Source organism: Epinephelus fuscoguttatus, linkage group LG7 (assembly GCF_011397635.1).
Source record: "Epinephelus fuscoguttatus linkage group LG7, E.fuscoguttatus.final_Chr_v1".
NCBI lineage: Eukaryota > Metazoa > Chordata > Actinopteri > Perciformes > Serranidae > Epinephelus > Epinephelus fuscoguttatus.
This window is the reverse complement of record NC_064758.1, coordinates 22,728,994-22,750,831: the sequence shown is the minus strand read 5'-3', so window position 1 is coordinate 22,750,831 and position 21,838 is coordinate 22,728,994. Positions and strand designations below refer to the sequence as shown.

General features: G+C 42.6%; 1 protein-coding gene across 7 annotated transcripts in view; it reads right to left on the bottom strand.

Annotated features, from left to right (window-relative positions):
* The window catches only part of scn8aa (sodium channel, voltage gated, type VIII, alpha subunit a), a 62,540-nt gene that overhangs the window by 11,873 nt on the left and 28,829 nt on the right, over positions 1-21,838 (bottom strand). For 5 of the 7 annotated variants that reach the window (XM_049581120.1, XM_049581116.1, XM_049581115.1 and 2 more), the window contains exons 12-21: positions 21,444-21,758; positions 19,145-19,280; positions 18,668-18,906; positions 16,811-16,984; positions 15,762-16,118; positions 15,151-15,624; positions 13,232-13,349; positions 11,609-11,763; positions 9,410-9,583; positions 2,867-2,989 (exon numbers count right to left, since the gene is read on the bottom strand). In XM_049581120.1, the coding sequence (XP_049437077.1) occupies positions 2,867-2,989; positions 9,410-9,583; positions 11,609-11,763; positions 13,232-13,349; positions 15,151-15,624; positions 15,762-16,118; positions 16,811-16,984; positions 18,668-18,906; positions 19,145-19,280; positions 21,444-21,758 (2,265 nt within the window). The remainder of the gene's footprint in view (positions 1-2,866; positions 2,990-9,409; positions 9,584-11,608; positions 11,764-13,231; positions 13,350-15,150; positions 15,625-15,761; positions 16,119-16,810; positions 16,985-18,667; positions 18,907-19,144; positions 19,281-21,443; positions 21,759-21,838) is intronic. The other 2 variants (XM_049581122.1, XM_049581121.1) reach the window with 1 other exon arrangement.

Genomic DNA, 21,838 nt, shown 5'->3' with positions numbered 1-21,838 from the left:
CAATCCACCCACTAGATTAATGCACAGGCCTTCATCTCCTGCAGGTCTGTCATTTTTGGGACATACTAAAGAGGGGCGACACATTGTCTGTCTAGGGTTGAGAGTGTTGTCCGAACGCTGTAGTGCTAGTACACCTATGGGCCACCACCCACGAAGACCCAGAACTCAAAGTCAGAGTTTAACTGGGCCCATTGTTGCCTCCCAGTTTCACTTCCTGTGGGAGTGGAAGGCAACAGGAAGCCAGGGCCTGCTGTATGCGCAACAGTATGTGGTGCCATGACATGACAGCAGTAATGCCTTGTGTGAAATGGCAGCCTAGCATATTTGCTCAGCTTCTGCCTGCATTCCCAAAGGAAGGCACTAAAAATGATTTTACGTATTTAACATGGACGATGTTTACAAAAACTACAGTAATAACCTGCCACCAGAATGGACCGTTAGCGGATCAGTTGGTGGGATGGTGCGACCCAAAGTGCTGACGCCGGCAGAAGCTTAACAAATATTTTCCTCCCAAAGCCACAACACTGTGAGTGTGTGGTTTCTGTCTCAGTCCCTGATGCAGAAAGATCCTGGACAAGCAGGAGAGAGTGTGGTGACCCTCCAACGGTCCGGCCCAGCCGAACCGGGTCGAGGTGGAGTGAGTAGCGGAGGGATAAGAGGGTGTGGAAGAAGAGGAGAAGGAGGGAGAAGGGTGGGGTGGGTGCCGCACAGTGCTGCACATGTGGGGCTGAAGAGGAGGTGGGGAGGGGCTGAGGTGAGAAGGAGAAGCTCAAACTAGAAGACAAGGCAACCAGTCCAAGAGTAGTGAGTAGTAAAAGAGGAGATCAAGAGTTAGAGAGACAGAAAGAGACAAGGGAGGGCTATGGGTGACAACAACCAGGTGCAACCTATTGCTACCACCAGTCACAGAGACAACCAATTAGATGTGTTTGGAAGAGACGGCTTAAGCAACTAATCGCAAGTGATTACTCTTTGAACTACCAAGCCCATGGTTGGCCATCAGTCAATGTTGGGCCATCCATGAGCGTCTGTTGCCTTCGCTTTTATGGTGTGTCCCACACTGTTGACACTAGTTGGCTCTTCTAAGCTTTTTTTGGCCAATTCAGCATACTGAATGTGCGCCGGAGACAGCGATCCTGGTTGTGAATAAAATCACTGATTGGCAGCTCAGCACATGAGGAAAAATGGAAGTGATGTGAAATCGAAACAAACTTGTTATATTAGGTAATATTAATTTTTTTAACAATTAAGCTCTTTTGAAGAAACGGCTCGTAATTGTTTGTGTTATTGTTCGCCGGCACACAGTAAATATAATTTGTTCTTTCAAAATCGGGCTGTGTTAATGTGTGTTAATGTGCTAACTGGCTAACTTGCATCTTGAATCCATCCTGTCAGTCTTCTAGTTTCCCTTTTTGAATGACCAATACAGACTACCACTGCCTGCTGGTATGGAGAATTCTAGTGTGTGTTTGAGTGCAACTTTTTGGCCAAGATACAGGTGACGTGAGGCAATACAGAAGTCAGCCTTCATTGCTACCAGTTCTTTGATGTTGGTTTGGGGAATCTGGGCCTTGAAGGCATGGTCACACATGAGCGAATGCAGGCAAGTGACCACCGCAAGGCGCTATTTGTTCTGAATGTGGGTAGTGCCAGATGTGATGCTGACAGTTAATGTTAGCTAGTTTGCTGGCTTACAAATGAATGTTAGCTTGCAAATCGATGGCGTGAAATATTATGTTATTGGTACATTTTCCATTATCTTATGTTCCACACCTGTCTAGTGACTCACTGCATAGCCAGGCAGCGTCTCTCATGTAGAGCAGTTTTTATTTTTCTTGGCCAATATCAAATAATATTGGCTGGTTAAACACAGCAAAAATAAATGTCTCTTCCACACATACTTCTTTGCTGCTGGTTGAGGCTGTGACTTCTCCAGTCAAAGTTCACCAAAGTTGAACTCTGTGCAATGCAAAGATGCAAATTTGCGCATTTGCGTTGCCACCAGAAGCAAATGTATATTCCCCCCTTCGCTAGCATTGAATAGAAGTGAACGGGAGGCAAATGTTTGCCAATGTTAATTTTGCAGATGTGTGATTGTGGATGGAACAGATTTCTCTGAGTGGTTATTTGGCAGCCGCCCTGGATGCAGAGTTTTGGTGTGACTGGTTGGGCAAAGGTTTTGTTGTCCTGCAGCTCCCTGGTTCCTGCTGGTTGTTCTCGATGCACTGAGAGATGGTGAGAGCTGGGGAGGGGAAGGAGGGTGGGGGGTTTATGGGAGCAGGGGGGCATGTGGAGGGGGGGGGGGTCTCATTTAAAAGCAGTGGTTGAGAATCAGGCCAAATGAAGAGCTAACTGTTGATCTGGATGCTCTATGAAATGACATGTAAGTTTGGTTAGCTTTGACCAATTTCACATTCACTTTGGCCAATCAGGAAGAAACAAAGTAAGATGAAGTATCAGAATTTCTAGTTCGTCACTTATGTGATGAGGCAGCTTTGTGAAAATATTTCTGTTACTCTTTGGGTAATGTTTTATCATGAAACAAATCAATTTGTATGTAGATTGTTTTGTTTGTTTAATACAGTTCAATTGAAATGCATGTTGTTCTGCTGGCAATACAACTTTACTGTTACTTTACTCAGTCTCCCAGCTGCATCATGACTTGTTCTTTCGCTCTAACAAAGGCATGGTACAGGATTGCGCATGGAAAGGTGACTTCTTGGCTTTCATTTCCTGGTTTTAAAAACAATCCCCCAATATTTTGGGTTTTCCTTGTTGTCTTACTTTTTTTTAAGATCAGTTCTAGCATGCTTTAAACTGTTGAATGGGCATGCGGAAGGATCAGCTGCTTAGCTTTGGATCTTACCCTCATCCCTTCAAAACGTGACAAGGCTCTGAGGGGTCTCAAGGCCCTTAGTGTCCTGAGTGATTTAATGGGCCCTAGATCGGAGTAGCCCAGCGCATTAGCTACAAGGCTGACTATAGACACCTACACAAAAACAGAGAAGCAAAAGAGGTTCCAAACTGTTAGAAGTGAGAATATTCACTAGGGAAGAGAGACGGCCCTGGCATAGGCGGAGAGTTGCTTGACATACACACATAAATCTATGCATGTATATGCATGTATAATATTGCATTTATACATGTATATACACTGAGAGAGAAGGTCAATGTTTAGTATAGGTTTTATGTGCGTAGTATTTTTAGTAGCAGTACGCCATAGGGATTGTTTGTCTGTTATTTTGGGGCAGTTGACGTGGTGTGAAAAGTCCTTTGTACCTGCAAAGAAATTTGTGATTGAGAGAGAAAGAGAGGAGATAGAGACATAAGACTCAAATAGAGGGTAAATTAGGCAGAAAAGAATGCTACATGATTTAGTAAAGATACAAGCGAAGGGACTGGGGGGGCAGAGGAAGAGGAGTTGGGGAGGGAGGGAAGGAGAGAGGTTACCCTGTAGAAGCTGATAAAAACCCAACAGACTTGAGAGCCTTACCCTTGCCCCTCTAACATTGTCTCTCCATGTCGTTCTTGGGCTGAGGCATAAAATCCCATATAATTTAAGACAGACAAACTAATGGAACCTAAGAGAAAGAATACAAGTAAACATGTACAAGTGTGTCATTTTGCCATTCTCTTTCTCAGACATTAAATCAAATTGTCACACAGCATTTAGAGTCAAGTAGGAGAGCCACAGTCACATGAACCACGCACAAGAAACAGGGATGGAGGTTAAGGGCAGACCGGATATAGTTATTAGCACTGGATGGCACTGAAAGGACAAAAATACACAGAGTACAGTCGAGTTACACACAGTTAACAATAACAGCACACAACCTCAAAGAAACTGGCGCAGCCCCTCTCAAGTCCGACAGCAGCCACCGAACCATTGCTGCAGCCAAAGAACACTTTGTAGTGTGCTATCATTATTCAAAAACACTCACTAAAACACCTTATATTATGTCATTAATTCACAAAACTGTACATACAACCATTCACAGCACCATAATAAATGTACAGAACTGCTATAGCTGTAATAAATCAATGTAAATTTAGGTAAAGTGGACTGTTATGGTTTGTGAATCCCCGTATAGCTCTGGGCCACATAGCTGATATAAGATGAACACATGTATAGTATTGCATTGTTAACAAAGGAGGAAATGGACAATGGTGATTGCGGTCAATAAGCTGCACTAATGTTCTCTGAGGGATGGTGAGAAGTGCAGAAATGACTTAGCCTTGATGAAGTCACTTCAAGTATGCTAAGACGGCCATTACATGCTGTCTGCTGCACAGGGTAGCTTTGTAATGAAGGTTTCTTTGGCTGAATGCAGATTATTCTAGATGCAAAATGCAGGAGTGGGCAGCCGTATTACAATTAGGTCAAATAGAGAGAAATTTGTTTAAGATTGAGTACATGATCACAGGAACTGTATCCTCGGGAGGTCTTTTCATTTTTTTCCTAACTGTAATCTCGGTCTGGATGCTGGAGGGACGGAAACAGGGGGAGTACCAGTTCCTTACAAATAAGGAAAAATATCAACAGTGAACACATGTGAAAGCACCTCCAACCAGCCACCGACACCAACCGGTCAAACTCACCGCAAGAACAACATCCAAAGCTTACCAAAGTCACGGAGGGAGATTTTATAACAGGCAAAATCTTCATTTTGACTGATGCCAATATCAGCGTGGATTTCAAAAGACCAACTTTTTGACTGTTTAAAGGTGGAATGCATCAAAACTTATGGAAAGAACAGCAGAAAAGGTGGCAGCATGGATTCAGACTTCTTACTGTACATGTGAATGCTGGAACATGTTCAAACATCAAGTCCAGGATTTCTCTAAGTACTTACTCTCTGGCACAAAGCCCCTATTTAAATCAATAACCTCACCTCTCAAATAAGTAAGCAGCTGTTCTGGTGGGGGACAGTAAAATAAAGATTTTGCCTTGATCTACACTACAGTGTTTGGGGTAATTGTCACCTTCAGCCTGACCCCTTGGAGAGCCCCCCATTGGGGTGCCTGGCCTCTGGCCCCCCGCTGGGCCAGCTGTGTGGTAGTGACCTCAGCGCCTCAACGTCCTTCTCACAGAGCTCTGCAAGGCAAGGCCAATGACATCTGGGGCTGTGATCCCATGATGACGACAGCACAAACCAAACAGAAATAAACCAAACTAAAAACAAAGGGGAAAACACAACAAAACAATGATAATAATCTGAGTGAAAAAGAAAGATGAATGGAGTATGACACCTATCATCCTCACATTCATACTCAGCATTACTTTTTAACAAGAGTCACCTACCCTGGCTAGTTTGTCATTTTAAAAGTTTTGTATGTAACTTTTCACCAGTATAAATCGTTTGTTCTTGGCAATGGGTGAACAGGTTGTAACGTAATTTAAAAACTGAAACTTTCCCCTACTTCCTCTGTAGCAGCTTGGACTGACTTCTATGCAAAGGACTCGGGCAATATTTTTCACGGAAAACCCGAAGGTTGTGATATTATGCGCTTGTCCATGCCTTGTCTCTCTTCAGCTGGGCCACAGTGCCTTGCTTCCAATTTTTCCCAGTGGCCAATCGCGGTATTGAAGGCAAAAAAAAATCCTCTGCAGTTCATAAAGCATTTTCCCCATAGATCACCAATATAAAAGCAACATCTGTAAAACTGTTGACGGGGACACCCTGAACTGCAAGCAAGGTCAATTACAACTCATTCTATTATGAATTCCTGATCAATAGTAGTTTTATGTTTTTTAAACTTTCCTCAAGCCAAGAAAAGCATTTTAAAACTACTACTGCGCATATTTACTGGGCTGCATACTGCTGAAGTAAACCCAGAAGCTGGAAAACTTTTTTTGGCAAGCAGCTCCATTGGAATGAATAGATGCACTCTTGCTGTCTGGTAACTAGTTGTTATTATACATCTATGGTTCAGCTCCGCCACAGCGCTAATAGTGTGCAACAGTAGCTAATGTGAGCTAAGAAATGGAGTCTGCTAACACCAACAAATGACCAGCACCAACGTTTGTTAAAGAGTCTACACATGCTGTTTCAGTTAAACATTTTGCAGCAACGGTTCAGCAAAGAAGGAGCTTCGCTTAGCGTCCTGTAGCAACTTGAATTCAGCCAGAGCAAAACCGAGCACTCCAGTGCGGGGGGTCTGATCCCAGACTTTTGTCCCAACCACCCTAAGTCCCTATTAGATCAGCACACTTTGTTGCTGCCGCTGGCCACCAGCCTGCTATGAACCCTGGGGCTGGGGTTTGTGCTGGCAGAATTTGAGTTGCTACAGTGGCTAAGGTCTGAGCTGCTGTCCGTTTTGTGCCAGGGAAGTAGTGTCCTTGTGCAAGCTGATTGAGATTTATTTTCCAGCCTTCTATCAATGTAATGATGGACAATCACTGTAAGCCTCGTGTTTGTCACTGTTTTGGCCGATGCCTACAGTCAGGCACAGGAGCACGAAGAACATAATGCTGACTGCAGTTCACCCGCCTCAGGGACAGTGTCACTAGTGACAAGGATTTCTATTTTCTGAAAGTTACATACAGAACCTTTAAACAGCTAATAAAAGATACATATGGATTATTCCTCATACAATATGAAATCAGGTGGACACAAATCAAATGGGTAACAGAAAGATACAATAACAGAAGGGAAATGAGGAGGAGCAAAGTTTATCTCTTAACTAACTTAACAAAATCCTCAACTTTCTGGCATTATATTTCTTGCGCCACGATTTTTTAACCAATACATAGAAAATACAAAACCATTCTTCATAATGAAAATCAGGTGGACACAAATCAAATGGGTAACAGAAAGATACAATAACAGAAGGGAAATGAGGAGGAGCAGACTCACACAAAGAGTCAGGCACATCCACACTCAGAGAAAAATACAGGCCGGTCTAATGATGGTGCCCCCCCTGTCTGAGTCCATGGCAATGGTTTCACCCCACAACACAGAGGCACAGTCAGGCCACAACACAACCCAGACTCATCAAGCACAAGTATCTTTTTTTTTTTTTGGAGGGGGAGCGTTAGTGAAGACCAAACTTACCGCTGGCCGCCTGTCACCCACCATCATTACATCTCAGCACAATATCACCACATTCCTGAGGTTACACTTTCAAGAGGGAATGAAAGGAGGACGGGGAAAGAGGGGAGGAGGGATGTCACTCTCTGTGACATGTTCACAACTTGGGAGACATGGCGCCCTGCACTGTCCCAAGTGTTGGGCTTGACAACACACCTACAGGGAGGGAGTCTACAATGGCAATAACCAGAATCAGTACAGTGTGATATGATTACACTTGCTACAAGCTCTATGTGTGCTGTATGGGTCAACCTTGAAAACACTGTTTAAAAAAAGTGTATGCTGAATCTTTAGGAAGTCTTTACAAACTGATGTGTAATTTTAAAGAAATACTTCACCCCCAAAATGATCATTTGTATATCACTTACTCGCCCTGATTTATGTAGAATTCATGAAGGAAACTGTTTTTCTTGCATGCCTACAGGGTGAACGAAGAATCCAAAAACTGAGAAAATCCTTAATGAATTGAGTCTGTTCTCATGCACTGTTCTTACGTATACCTACAAAAAATAATGTACCAAATGTGGTATATATCCCACTTAATCATGAGCCAGTAATTCATGTATAATCCATGTATTTGGGAGGGCTGCGATCACTTGATCAATGCGCTGATGAGAGTAGGAAAGGAAGAAGTCCGCATAACAAGGCTGGTTCGGGTGGTGCATGGGTCACAAAACACAGAGCCTTCCCTGAGGAGATCAGTTTTAAATAGTAAGGTTTTAGTGAAAATGCATGTGTATGGGAATTACTGAGCATACAACTGGATAAATGACACTTCCGATTATACTGTACGATAAGATAAGATAAGATAAGGTAAGATAAGGTAAGACTGATATGTGTAAAAGTGTGTAAACAGATGTTTTGATACAGTTTTTAAAATGGACTATGACTCTATTCATGAATTGGAGACATGCAAGAAAAAACAAGTTTTCATCACAACCGCTATGTAACAAGGGCTGAGCAGTTGTCATGTAGGGGGTGAAACATTTCATTTAGCCATACAAACTGTATATGAATGGTTGTCTGCACTGTCTGTAGTAATAAATGTATGTTTGCTGTGTGGGATCTGGGATACAGGAGCTTATAATGAATCAACATGGCAACCTCTGGCCATTGATAGGAGTCCATTCACAGGCAGTGGCTGAGGTGTTGGACACTGCGGAGAGGTGGTTAGGTCAAGGAGAAAGTCAGAAATCAGGGAAATTCTTATTCTATCCAATTCTGCCACTCAGGGCAGATCACTCCTCAATTCAGCATTTATGTAAAATTAAAATGCTTTCAGCTTCTGGCCATGGAACTGTTTCCCTTATTTCTCCCCCATACTGAAATCTCTTATTGAAATCCCTCACAGACACCTCACAGTCTGAGGTTATGTCGTCTTTAAAACAGACAAATCAAGATAAAAACGTGGTTATCTATGTCACTAACAAGGGATAGATTTAAGAATTTTCCCTGTTCCAGTCTTTCAATCTTGACTGACACAAGGAGCAGAAAAGTACACAAAGAGAGAGGACAAAGGCACATATCAAACATCTTACAGGTCAGAGACACGGGCAAAGACAGCTTTACAGAAACACATCTTTGACACGTCCCTTTGCTCTGAGCATGACTTGAATATGGTTGTAGTCAATCAGCTTGGTTCTTGATTGGCTGACTGTAATTTGTGTTGGCATCCATGCCTGAATAGCTGTACATTCAAATGTGAATTTCTTCTAATTCTGCCTCAATACATCAAAATCGGTGTCTGCACCAAGAAGGAAAACACTGGAGAAAGTGTTTTAATTTACAGCAGATAATTGTTGTACATATTCAAGCATCTCAGAGTGATAAACCAAGTACAAAATAGGGATTGTTGCTTAATGGATTGTAAAAGGTGACTCCTGCATGTGTGCATGTGAAATGGACAGACTGCAGTAGAGTCTTGTAAAACACTGTCCTTAAAATAAACCAAACAAAGAGGCTTCTTATTATAAACAACATGCCCTCTCACCTAATGCAAGCCACAAAGCAGATTTTCAATTAATAACCTGATCTTACAAACCTAACCACACCCAACAGACAACAATAAGGGCAACACTTAGAAATGTAAAACACTATATCCTACATCCATATCATATATATAGTCTAATGACGTCATAACAATCTGGTAAAGCAAAAGACAAATGATTACAGCAGAGATTAGCCTTAGCTCTGCTGCTTAATAGACTGTGTTTATCTTCAGTGTGTTGCTGTTGGACCAGGGTGTGGTTGAGGACCAAATAACTGCTCTTCATCTCTACTCTACTTCACACACGAGAGGAAACAAGAGCTGAACTTACGTCCACAATGAAGAAGTCCAGCCAGCACCAGGCATTGGTGAAATACTTCACAAAACCATAAGCCACCCATTTCAGCAACATCTCCAGGATGAAGATGTAAGTGAAAACCCTGTCAGCGTACTCCAAAATGATTCGAATGGTCTTCCTCTGTTCGATGTACACATCCTCAAAGGCCTGTGGAGAAACAGGAAAAATATGTCAGCTGTAAGAAGGATGGCGAGGGAAATATTACACCTCATGATTTGATTCCACTAATGGAACTGTACACAGCACTACAGCAGTGATTTACAGTGATTTACTAGATTATGTTCGATGTGAAATATTTCAACTAACGCCTCAGCTCGTGTAAATTTGCATCTGTCTCTGCTCTTGCGTTAGTAGAATTTGACATGCTTGTCAATGAAATGCATGTATCATTTAGAGATCAATATATTTTCTGCTCTCAAACTAAAGTCCCTCTCTAGACACATTTTAAAGTCTGTGAAACTACTCTCCTGTGATTAATATTTGGTTTAACATGGTGTTCCAACATAAAAGGTAAGCTCAATAAATAAATGAATAGGAATGAAAAAGGGGCCGGAAGCAACTCTATTCTTTTCCCCATGGATATATAAAGAGAACCGGAGACAGCGTTGAAGGTGGCCCAGGAAGCAGTTTCACCTAGGGCACCCAGATGGCCAGCAGCGACCCAGGAGGTGGGGCCCCGTTCATTCCTTTGAAAGCTGCTCAGTGGCACAGGAGGCCAGGAAAGACCCCGGGAATGCTCCTGCTGCCAATTTTTCCCAGTGGCCATTTGTAGTATTGCAGCAAAAAAAAAGGCTTTTTCTCAGCAGACATTTTGACATGCCATATTAGGAAAAGCACAGGTGTATTTTAAAACATTCATGAAAGCCGCATTCCAGGAGGCCCTGGTAGTGTCCATGCTGGCTCACTGGAGTTGCTTACTGGGATACTTAATGGAACGAAGCCACTGTTAACGTCAGTTTCACCAGTGCTTTTCCTACTCTGACAGGCCACAATGTGTGCTGAGAAACAGGTCTTTTATAAAAGAGATGTCTGTAAAATTGTTGACAAGTCACCTCCAACTGCAAACATGGTCAGTTATGACGCTTTCTATTATGAATTCTTTATCCATGGAGATTTTAAAATCCATGACATCATCACAATATAAAGTCTATGAGCTGAGTGGGAACTCTCGGGCGGGGTCAGCGGGAGAAACGCTATTGTTCATATTCAGTGGGCTGCATACTGCAGAAGTAAACCTGGGAGCTAAAAACTTTTTTTGGCAAGCAGCTCCATTGGAATGAATAGATGCCATCTTGTTATCTGTCTTGCCAAAAGTCTTTTTGGGTCCAATGGCGTCATGTGATGGACCTGGAAGTTGTAACTCCACTGTCCACTGTCCACTGTTTGGCCACTACAAAAATTGGCTTTGAAGCCCTGTGCACTTCCTGGGGCCTGTTTCTCGGTCTTTGAGAAATTCTGGATCTGGTTGACTGATAAAATAGCCATGCGCATCAAGATGGCTATCGTTAGAGGAAACATTGGAGAGATTACAGTAAGCCATACATATCTGAGCCTCACTCTGATCCAGGCTCAGATGAAGACTCTGTTGTGCACCAAAACTGGCTAACATATGACATATCAGAATGTAAGTGTAGTTAGCATCTTTTATTTGTTTATGCTGTTTGTTAGTTTATTGTAACTGGCAGTGGCTGACATACAATAATATCTGATAAGATGCTGTTTTTGGTTGATGGTGGAAAAAAGCTCCAGGGTCCAGTTAACATCAAAAAACTGCACAGTCTACCATGTTTACTGTCAAAACTTTCTCTACGCTAACACAAACTCACACTCTCTGTACTGACAAATGTGCTCTGCCCTGGAAGTTTCAGGTTTCTTTGCTGGTATTGTGTTGAAGTCTGTTTCCTTGCCAGTCTGTGTTTCCTGTATCAGACAGCGATTGGCTTTCATATCAGTGATGTACCTAATTTAACACGCCCAGTATACATCTGAATCTCAGATTTTGGGGAACTAAATAGACATTGCTTTTTCAGTAGAGGAATGTGAAAACACCTCTCTAGTAACACTTTGCACAGATACAAGTCGGCAAAGTCAAGGTCACTTTAGGGGACATAAACTGAAGAAAAACACAGCTTTGATGTTTTTGTGTAACAGGCCAGAAGCAGGCATCCTCACCAGGGCACCACTGCTGAGGAGGATCATGAAGATGATGAGGGTCTCAAACCAGTTGTGCTCCACAATCAGGTAGCAGGTTTTTCTCAGGAACCACCAGCTCTTCCACCAGCCCACAGTGATGTCAACGTCACAGCACTTATACTTTGCCACACAAGCTGAGGACACACAGGAGAAGACACAGCATTTAGTTATAGTCAGATAAGTTACAGTCCTGTGTTTAGAATTTTTTCTGCTTATCCTGAGAGGATGCCTTTTTTATAGCCCTGCATGCAGCTTTAAGTCTGACTGTTGTTTTGAACGTGGAGCAAATAGCTAAGTTAACCAAGCTTAGCTCAAATCCTGGATGTTTCTGGATTGTGCAACAACACTTCTACAGTGAAGAACCACAGTACACCTCCAATGCTAAGGGTTGAATACTCTGTATTGTTATCCTATTTTTTTTCTTGGCTTTTCACAAAGTATTTGCCTATAAATATCCTAAAGGTTTCTCTAACATTTGGAAATATATTGAACAGAATCCATGTATTTGTATTCAGGCATTTGTAAATTCGAACAGTCATCAGGCTTTTTTAAAGCAACATAAGTGGAAGTACTCAGATGGGTTACTTAAAGGAGAATAGCACCTGAATTAAGAATTCCAATATGTTATTTCCATGGCCGAGGAAAGTTCAATCAATATTTGACAACATGAGCTGCTCCCTCTCAAAGCCAGAAACCAGAGAAGGAAGTCTCAAACTTGTGATGTCATAGGGTATTTAGTCTGGAGCTGCTCCAAAAACAATGAATGGGAGCCTGATTTTGTGGAGCCATGGAATGTTTGTTTAACTTTTATACCCAAATGAGTTTTATTTTATTGTAGTGTTCTCAGTTCTGAAACAGAAAGTGTAACCATATTCCCCTGGCTGCTCTCAATGCAGCTCCAGACTTTATATGCCCATGACATCACAAATTTGAGTTTTAGCACTCTCGTTTTTGAATGTGGGAGAGAGCTGTTTATGTTTACCTATTTTTATGGACTGTCTTAGACCTTAGGAAAAACATGTATGAATTTTGAAAATGAGTGTAGTCCCCCTTCAAGTAAAATTTGTGATACACACTTTAGAAATACCCTGTTACAAGTAAAGATCCTGCATTCACAATTTTACTTAAGTAAAAGAACAAAAGTATTAGCATCAGAAAATACTTACAGTATGAAAAGTAATAAAGTACTAATTAAATTATTAAATATTAATTATTAATGCATTCATCTGCTCAAAGATACTACTCGATCCCATAGACAAACTGGCACTGAACTGAGCTGGGGTGATTTCACAGCCCATACAGTACTGTACCTCCAAACTGCATACGGAAACATAAAAAAATCCATGTTTGTCTGACATTAGGAGAGAAGGAAAACCACCCTCCCTGTTATATGTAGTTATGTATCAGTGTATTAGTGTGAGCATCACAGACAGAAAGACAGACAGACGGACAGACTGACAAGTAGAGTCTCCATGGGTGAGTGATCCTTCATAATGAAACTGCCCTTCACCCCTATCACTGCCCTATCATTTCCAAAGAGCCCAAGGGAGTCTCTGTGCTGTGGAGTGGAGGTAATGGGTGCTATGGGAACAGTTGTCTCACCTTCTGTCCAACACGCCTCTGGCTCCATGTATTCCTCCACTGGCTCCACAACCACCACCTCCTCCACATCTGGCTTGATGTCGATGGTGCTGCCCTCCGAAGAACTAGTGTCATCCAGCTGCAGATACACGGACAAATGAGCGCACACACACACACACACACACACACACACACAGATGCAGATGCACAAAGAAACACAGGAACAAAGAATTAGAGATTCAGAAACATTTTAGTTTTTATTTTAGTTTAGCATAGGTGACAGAACGACTAATTATGGAGAAAACTACGCTCCTGAAGACGAGTGTGGACTCAGGAAATGACAACTTGATGTTATTAGGGGTTTAAACCATTAGGGCTGAAACACTGTTGTTGTGTGTGTAGTGCCAATTTATTGTCCGTAATCTTCTTCCCAAATGTTCTTGCAAATTCCTGTGAGACTGTGCACACATGAAATTTTTGCCATTGATTCAAAGGTTCAAAGAAATATGACCCCAACTGGCCAGATGGGGGCGCTATAATTAAAGGTCAAACTGTTGAACTCTGAAAAGGTCATAATTCTGACACCACAAGTGCGTTTTACACAAAATTTGGTACAGACACTCATCTGCACTCACTCTGCATATTTGCATCAGAATCATTAAAGTCAGCCTGACTAACTTTTTTTGCCATTTTGAATTTTAAAAAACAACATTTTTGCAGTTTTGACATTTTCTGTTAAACCGTAGGTCCGATTTGTGCCATGTTTTCTGTCATTATTAGAACAAGCTTATTAAAAATGATCAAAAACTTGCAGTTATCTCCTTGCACATTGAAGGTATTCACCAATGAATTTTAAACAGGGCGTGGCTCAGCATTAGACCTAACTCCACAGCTCCTGGGCCGAGCATCATATACTTGCAGGACATATCCACATAAGGAACTGAAACATATCTTTAAAGTATCTTCATATTGACCACTAGGGGGCATTATAAATGCAAAAAAATGGGCGTGGCATAACAGAAATCCAACTATGAATTAAAAATTGTTAGTCCAGTAATTACAAAACTCACATGATACGTTTCACAACGATGCTAGACCACGTGTGTGAACTTATGTTGATAAACAAACAGGTACATTTTTGCCCAGCACAAAACTTTGTACAAATCAATGACAGTTTGTTCAAACATCACCGAAGTCAGAGGATATTTTTAATTACGCTGCTGAAACATGTCTCCAAAATATTTTCATAACTGACCAATACAGAGCAACGGCATTGCTGAAGAAGGGCATGGCTGGCACAGATATCGACGTAAATGAAGTGTTTGTCCAATTGCCATACAATCTGTTAGTTATCTTGCAGGTGTCACAAAACTGATTAACTTCTAACAGTCTGTGTTGGCCTGAACCTCAGAATCACTGCTTGTGGCTATATTTTCCTAACTGTGTTGGCTCAGTCTTTAGTAAAGGAAAACTGAGATGGAATATCAAATGGCAGATCATCTGCTCTGAAAGCTTCTAAATGCATTTCGTCAGAAGATGTACGTCAGCAGATATCCATTTCATCCACACTGCCTGCAAGGTCCAGCCACTTTAGATGACATTATTGAGTAATGGAGTTATATTAGTGTCTGAACCGTGCAGAGTAGCTAGCCACACCCACGGCTTTACTGTCCCGAGAGAGGAAACTGCACAGTCTGTAGTAGCTGAGGATCACAACAACAAAAACAACACCACGTGCAGCATCACAATACTTGTTGTTGTTATTCAAGAAGTAAAATCAATTGTTTAGTAAGGGCTTAGATGTGATGATATTGTTTTGTAAGCTGCAGATTTTGGTCTGTTTTTGTCACTGTCTGCATGAATACTTGTATTATCATTATTATTATTATTATTATTTATTACTAGTAGGAGTAGATAATATATGCGCTCTTCTCACTGACCTCTTTGCTGTTCTCATTGTCGGACTCGCTGCTGAAGTCCTCCGTGTTGAGGTTCTCAAAGTCAGACTCTCCCACAGCTATGGGCACGCAGACGGTCAAGTTTGGGTTGTGGATGAACGACATGTGGTCCTCATCGATCATATATTTGCCCACGCTGCTGCCAATACCGCTGGTGGTGCCGTTACCATTCTTGGCGTAGTCCAGGTCACGGTTGATGTCCACCCCGGTGTGGTTGGCAATGCAGTTCAGCTTCTTGTCATACATGTCATCCAAAGGCTTCTGCTCGTCCTCCATCTGTGGTTTCTTCAGCAGACTGGCCACCAATATCCGCATCTTTGCTTTTATCCATGCAATGCCTATCTTGATACGCCTGACTGAAATCTGCAGGTTGTTGGGCTCTCCGTCGTCATCTGTTGCAGCCAAATTGTCAGCACTGAATGAGCTCAGCAGCAAGGCAAGGAACAGGTTCAGCACCTGTGGACACAAAATGAGTAATCAGTGACTGGATGTCTGACCACATCATAATCCCCTAAAAGATGTGGTAGAGAGCCAACAGTCTACTGTTTCTTGGGAAAAAAAACCCTGCACACCCTCCCAGCCTGGACACTCACCACCAGGTTACCGATGACCATGACCATCATGAAGACGATGAGGCACATGGCCTGGCCCGCCACCTCCATGCAGTCCCACATGGTCTCGATCCATTCACCGCACAGCACCCGGAAGACGATCAGGAAGGAGTGGAAGAAGTCGTTCATGTGCCAGCGGGGCAGCTCACAGTCGAGAGAGATTTTACACACACAGTCTTTGTAGCTCTTGCCAAACAGCTGCATGCCAACCACAGCAAAGATGAAGACGATGATGGCCAGTACCAGAGTCAGGTTCCCCAAGGCTCCCACCGAGTTACCAATAATCTTGATCAGCATATTGAGGGTGGGCCATGACTTGGCCAGCTTAAACACTCTCAGCTAAAGTGGGTTGGGTGGAAAGAGTAGAAGGGATGCGATTGAGCTACAACATTTTAGCTGTACTAACCTGCTGCTTACCTTCAGTGGAGTTAAAACAATATAAATAAACAGTATGTTGCCTTCAAGCGTCTATTGTTTTTCAAATCCAATTTAGTTGATACCACACCCACTTCTGCATGAAGAAAGCAGGCCACCAGACTTCAAGGCCTGATGGTCGGCTGCCAGCCTACTGCTTGTGTACGGAGGAATTTGGGGGCAGGCTCAAAGATGCGTCTTTAGCTGGGAAACAGAGTTCATCAGTGGCTTTGAAAACCACTGTTGACAAAAAATACTGAGGAAATCTACTCCTACTCCTACTCCTGCACCACGCTGGGTTTCCATGCCCCTCTATATCTTATGTATCTATGTGTATTGTTTACATGTGTATGCCCCCCAGCCCCTGTTGTTTTACTAACAGTCGCTGGCTAAATTCGAGTTGCTACGGCTATTAATGAAAAACTTTGCTGATTTTTTGTCGTGCAGAAGTGAGTGTGATTTCATTTCAAGTGGTTTGGAAAAACAATAGATGCTGCCTGTGAGTACACACAGAGAATAAAGTAAACTTTAAGCTACAAATTGTGCATATTCCAAATGCTAAGATGCTAACTCTGCATGCCTTCTCTATTTAGAGAGGAACTAAAATGAGCATTTACCAAACGGAATGATCGCAGGACAGACAGGCCTTCGACATCAGCCAGAGCCAACTCCACTAAACTCAGCGTCACAATGAAACCATCGAAACAGTTCCAGGCCTCCTGAAAGTAGTAGTACGGATCCATAGCCACCAGCTTGAAAAGCATCTCTCCTGCAAAGATCCCCGTGAACACCTGGCAGGTAGGAGAGAGAACAGATTTGACCACACTGATTTGACTCAACACCTTGTTTCACAGGTGATGTGAGATGATGAAGCATGATGGACAGTGCAATTTGTGATATTTGTTGTAATCTGAGTTGTGACATTATAAGCCTTGTTTCCACAATGCTGTCCACTAAAGATCAGTTTACTTCATTACATATCAGAACCGTTATTTTCACGTTTTCCTTGTCAAAAGTTGCACCAATAAAACGGTTCATCCTACTCACCCCCCTGTTGAGGTACCAAGCACTCTGATCCGACACTAAAAGATAGAGCTACAAACACTGCAATCCATTGATTGGTCAAGGGAAAATCATCACTCTCGCTGAACAAGAGCTCAGTCACTCACTGAATGCACAATTTTTGCTATGTTTATAACATCAATTGCAATAGATGCACTAAACACACCAGTCCTTTTTTGCTCTGAAACTGTCAGTGCACAACTCCATTCCATGGACGATCAGCAAGGATCAGACATTCCTCTAAACGGTGTAGAGGAAATACAGCAAGAGCTGGATGGAGCAGTGACACGGCTACTACCATTTGGTAAATACCTCACCTGTATTTAATAGTACTGTCTGCAGTAAAAACACAAAACAGAACAGAACAGGTCTTAAGGGTACTGTGCTGAAAGAGATTAGACATTATAAATTATCCCTATGGTAACTGCATATTAATGAATTACCAGTAGGATGAATCCAATTATTTAAAGAGGCAGTACTTCTGAATTTTGTGTGTGTGTGTGTGTGTGTGTGTGTGTGTGTGCCAGCTGTTCTGTAGTCAGTAAAGGTGAAATGGCACTTCTGTGGTCTTGTAGCAGCTCTAATAAATTACTGAGGGTTATCCTCAATTAGAGCAGACATAATGATAAAGCACACAATGTAAGTACATGCAAGGTTTGTGTGTGTGTGTGTGCGTCTATGTGTGTCTGTGTGTAGGACGATGACTCATATTGCATCAAGGTGACCTACAAATTTGCACCTGTGCCACCCATTGGCCTTTGCTGGTAAATGTCTCTGGAGCATAAATAATAAATAACACATCTCTGTGTTGTTTCAGTTGTAAATTAATACCTGTCCATATATATGTACCCAAGCAAACACACACATCTACATTGAGTGGTTAATCATTACAGTAATTACATTTGTGATTTTTGGGATACATCTGGTTTTGGGACACTGACACAACTTATATTTACAAATCTGATACTGGATAGTAAAACACCCATCATGGTGCCAGAGCTCAGATTTACTCAGTGTCCTTAAAAAAATGCTCATAGTGAAAATGGCCAGGTTGAGTTATCCAAGCCATGATTCAGGCACCATTTTAGAGCAGCTCATCGATCAGGCTCCATGAAATATTAATGCAGGCCTCCCACCAGTCAGCCAACCAGCAGAGAGGCAGGCTGGCCCACTGAAGCAAACAGCAACCAGAGGAGAGAAAGAGAGATCGCAGGAGAAGACAGGGAACATGTGTATGTGAAGAAATGCATGGATACAAGAAAACAGCAGGGGGAGGGGGGTGGTGAGCAAGGAAAGAACTGCCAATTATGGTCCCAAAAACAACACCTCTGTATGGGCTGCAAAGAAGAAGCACAAGTGATTCTTAACTGGTGGATAAGATTAAAAAAATGAACTAAAAGATTTCCACTCACCAGATTGCCTACAGACAGCATATCCTCAAAGTCAGGGGTCATGGGGTAGTGCTCCATGGCCATGAAGAGGGTGTTGAGGACAATACAGATGGTGATGGCTAAGTCCACGAAGGGATCCATGACAATCAGGTTCACAATCTCCTTGATCTTAATCCACTTGGGGGAGCACTCCCAGATCAGGAATGTGTTAGCAAACTTATACCAGCATGGCGGACACTTGCGCTGAGACTCCTCCAGTTCTGAAGACATAGCGCGGATCATACATCAAAACCAAACATACTAGCGTGCTTAAGCATACCGCATGCAATGGTATCAAATGATAAGACAAAATTGTATGCATTGTATGTATCTGGTACTGTTGGATATGCAAAGCAGATAAGCAGGAAATTCATGTCAAACTAATCAACCAAATGAAAGCAGCCCTAGTTAAAGAATAATGAGAGAGCAGGTTAAATAGCTGGGTTAAAGTGGCAGTACCCTCCACTAGTGTGTTGGTAATGACGCTCATGACACTGTTGGCCCGCTCTTTCCGCCCAAAGGAGGTATTGAGCTGGTCCACAGACACCATCAGGGAGCCCGACAGCTTCTTCTTCACCTCAACCTCAGTAGTCGGCTGTCAGGAGGAGAGGAAGAATCAAGCACCCATGGAGAGGACATGAACACCATCCCACATCACCACCGGTGGCCGGCGGAGGGAAGTGCACAACAGCATTGGCAGGAAAAAGTAGTTGATGATCAGATTTTTGAGGTGGAGGGGCATGTTTCAATCTTTTCTATATCAATGCTGGTTTCAAGGAAGATGTGTGTATGCTGTAAATGCATGCAGGTCTCAGCCAAAGTGGGAGCAGTGGTCTAGGGCTACTTGACCTAATTGTGTTTGAATGTAATTAGTTCATCCTGATTAAATAATAAATGGATTGTGCGATATTGTGCAAGGAGAACTGCTTCTGCATGAATGCATTTTCAGTCCTGTCATGCAATAATGGAGGCTTTGCTGCCATTGCAATATAATCATTAGGTTATTTTACAAAATGTCTCCCAAATCTGGCCATTTTAATGTTACTCGCAAATTGATGCTATTGGATCTTCCTACTTTGAAACCATACAACTTATATTGCAACCATCAAGTCAAGAGCATTGTAAAGAGATCAAATGGAGGCAGATTGTTCAGATCCATCCAGTTGTCATGCATGAGCATGCTCCAAGTCAAAGAGAAGGAGAGGAAATTACAGACACCATAGCCATTGTTCTACTTGTCTATGTCATGCTTGTTCAAATTTAGGGTTTAAATCTACCATGCTAACTAGAATGAGACACAACTAATTCACTACTGTTGACCAGGGAGAGTTTGGAAAACAGAGAAAGGTAAAGACACACAAGGACAGCAGCCCTCCTTTTTTCTTACTTTATATATTAACAAGGCCTGATAGGATGGTGTGTGTGTTACTTGTGTATCTGTTTTGGGATATTAACAGTGTATCAGGGAAGCAGATAAAAATGTCTGTGGCTCTATAGAGCTGGTCCCCTCTGTTTCCTCTGCCTCCTACTGCAGATCTACCCACACAGGCTAGCATAGGACCTGGATGCCTGGAGGAGGAACACATCAACACACTAGAGAATGTTAACGCATCATTATATGCTGTTTGTTAACAAAAATGGTGTTTTGTTACTACAGTGTGTTAGGGCCCTGACACACCAAGCCGACGGTCAGCTGACGGTCAATGTCGAGCTGCCGGTGAGTGTCTGTTGCCATAGTTTTTGAGGTGTCCTGCACCATTGGCACTAGTTGGCCCTTGTGGGCATTTTTTTTTTGGATGATTCAGCATGATGAATCGGCGTCAGAGCCGGTGGAGCCTGATTGGCAGTCTAACTCAGAGCATCAGAAGATAAATGGAACCGAGGAAAGCAAACAAACAACGAAACATACTTTTTATATTAGGTAAGGTTATTTTTTCAGGCATTGAGCTCGTAAGCTGAGACAGTTCGAAATTGTTGGTGCTATTGTTTGCTAGTGCACGGTATAAATCATTCATATTTCAACACTGGGCTGTGTTTTTAGTGAGCTAACTAGCTAACTAGGGTCTTGAATCTGTCCTGTTGGTCTTACGATTTCCTTTTTTCAACGATGAATACACTGCCTGCTGGTAATTAGAGTTACTTCCTCTCACACAGGAAAAGAACATATGTGCTGCTGGTATGTCATTGGCTGTAATCTTTGCAATGTGTTCAAGTGCAAATTTTTGGTCGAGGCGACGCCTGTCAGTTTGGTGTGTCTGGGCTTTTAAACAGCACCTTGATGACATTCCACACATGAAGTTGTGTATTAAATATTAATCAGACTATATGTGTGCCAAAATCTTCAATGAAGAAGAAAAATAGAATCATGTCTGTTTGATTAGTGCCTATGTGATAGTGTGAGCGTGGTGCATGTAGAAATAAATTATTTGATATGAACATTTCAAAACATTGACATTCATCGTTCAAATCAAACAACAAAATTGCCTGGAAGTCACTGATAGACCCAATCTCACTAACCTATTAAATTAAGGGTTGGCTATAGTATATTCACTATAAAGTTTAATTATTTCTCCATCCTTTGCCTACTGTTGGAGGGCAGCATACACTGCAGGGCTGGGGGAGGGGAGGCGCGAGCGCTTAGCCAAGAGATACATACGGACTTGCAAAGATGACAGAGTAGAGGATAGAGAGCAAGAAAGAAAAGGAACGGACGAGAGGGGGGCCATGCCTAGATAGGTCTACTCATTGACTTCCTTACACTGTCGTCAGTAGCTGCCTTATCTATTTTCACCTCAGGCAGAAGGCGTCCACCAGGCCCAGGGCCGATGAGCGACACCACGCCGTTGCAATCCACCGTGCTGTTCCTCTTCCCATGGAAGCCACTGTAGCTGCTCCGCCGATAAGGGCTGAACAGGGAGCCCCGGCGCTCCTCGCACTCCTCCACCGTGCTGTGTTCGTCATCCGCAAACTCGTTCTCCGAGCCCACGTCCTTACCGCGGCCCTTGAAACTGAAGATGCTGCTCTTGCTGTTGTGGCGGGACAGGAAAGGCGAGCCAGGTATACTGAGGAGGGACTGGAGGTACAAGAAGGATGAGGAGAGGGGACATTCGTGTGACTGATGTAGCACAGGGTGTTTCTGAATTACAATTGATT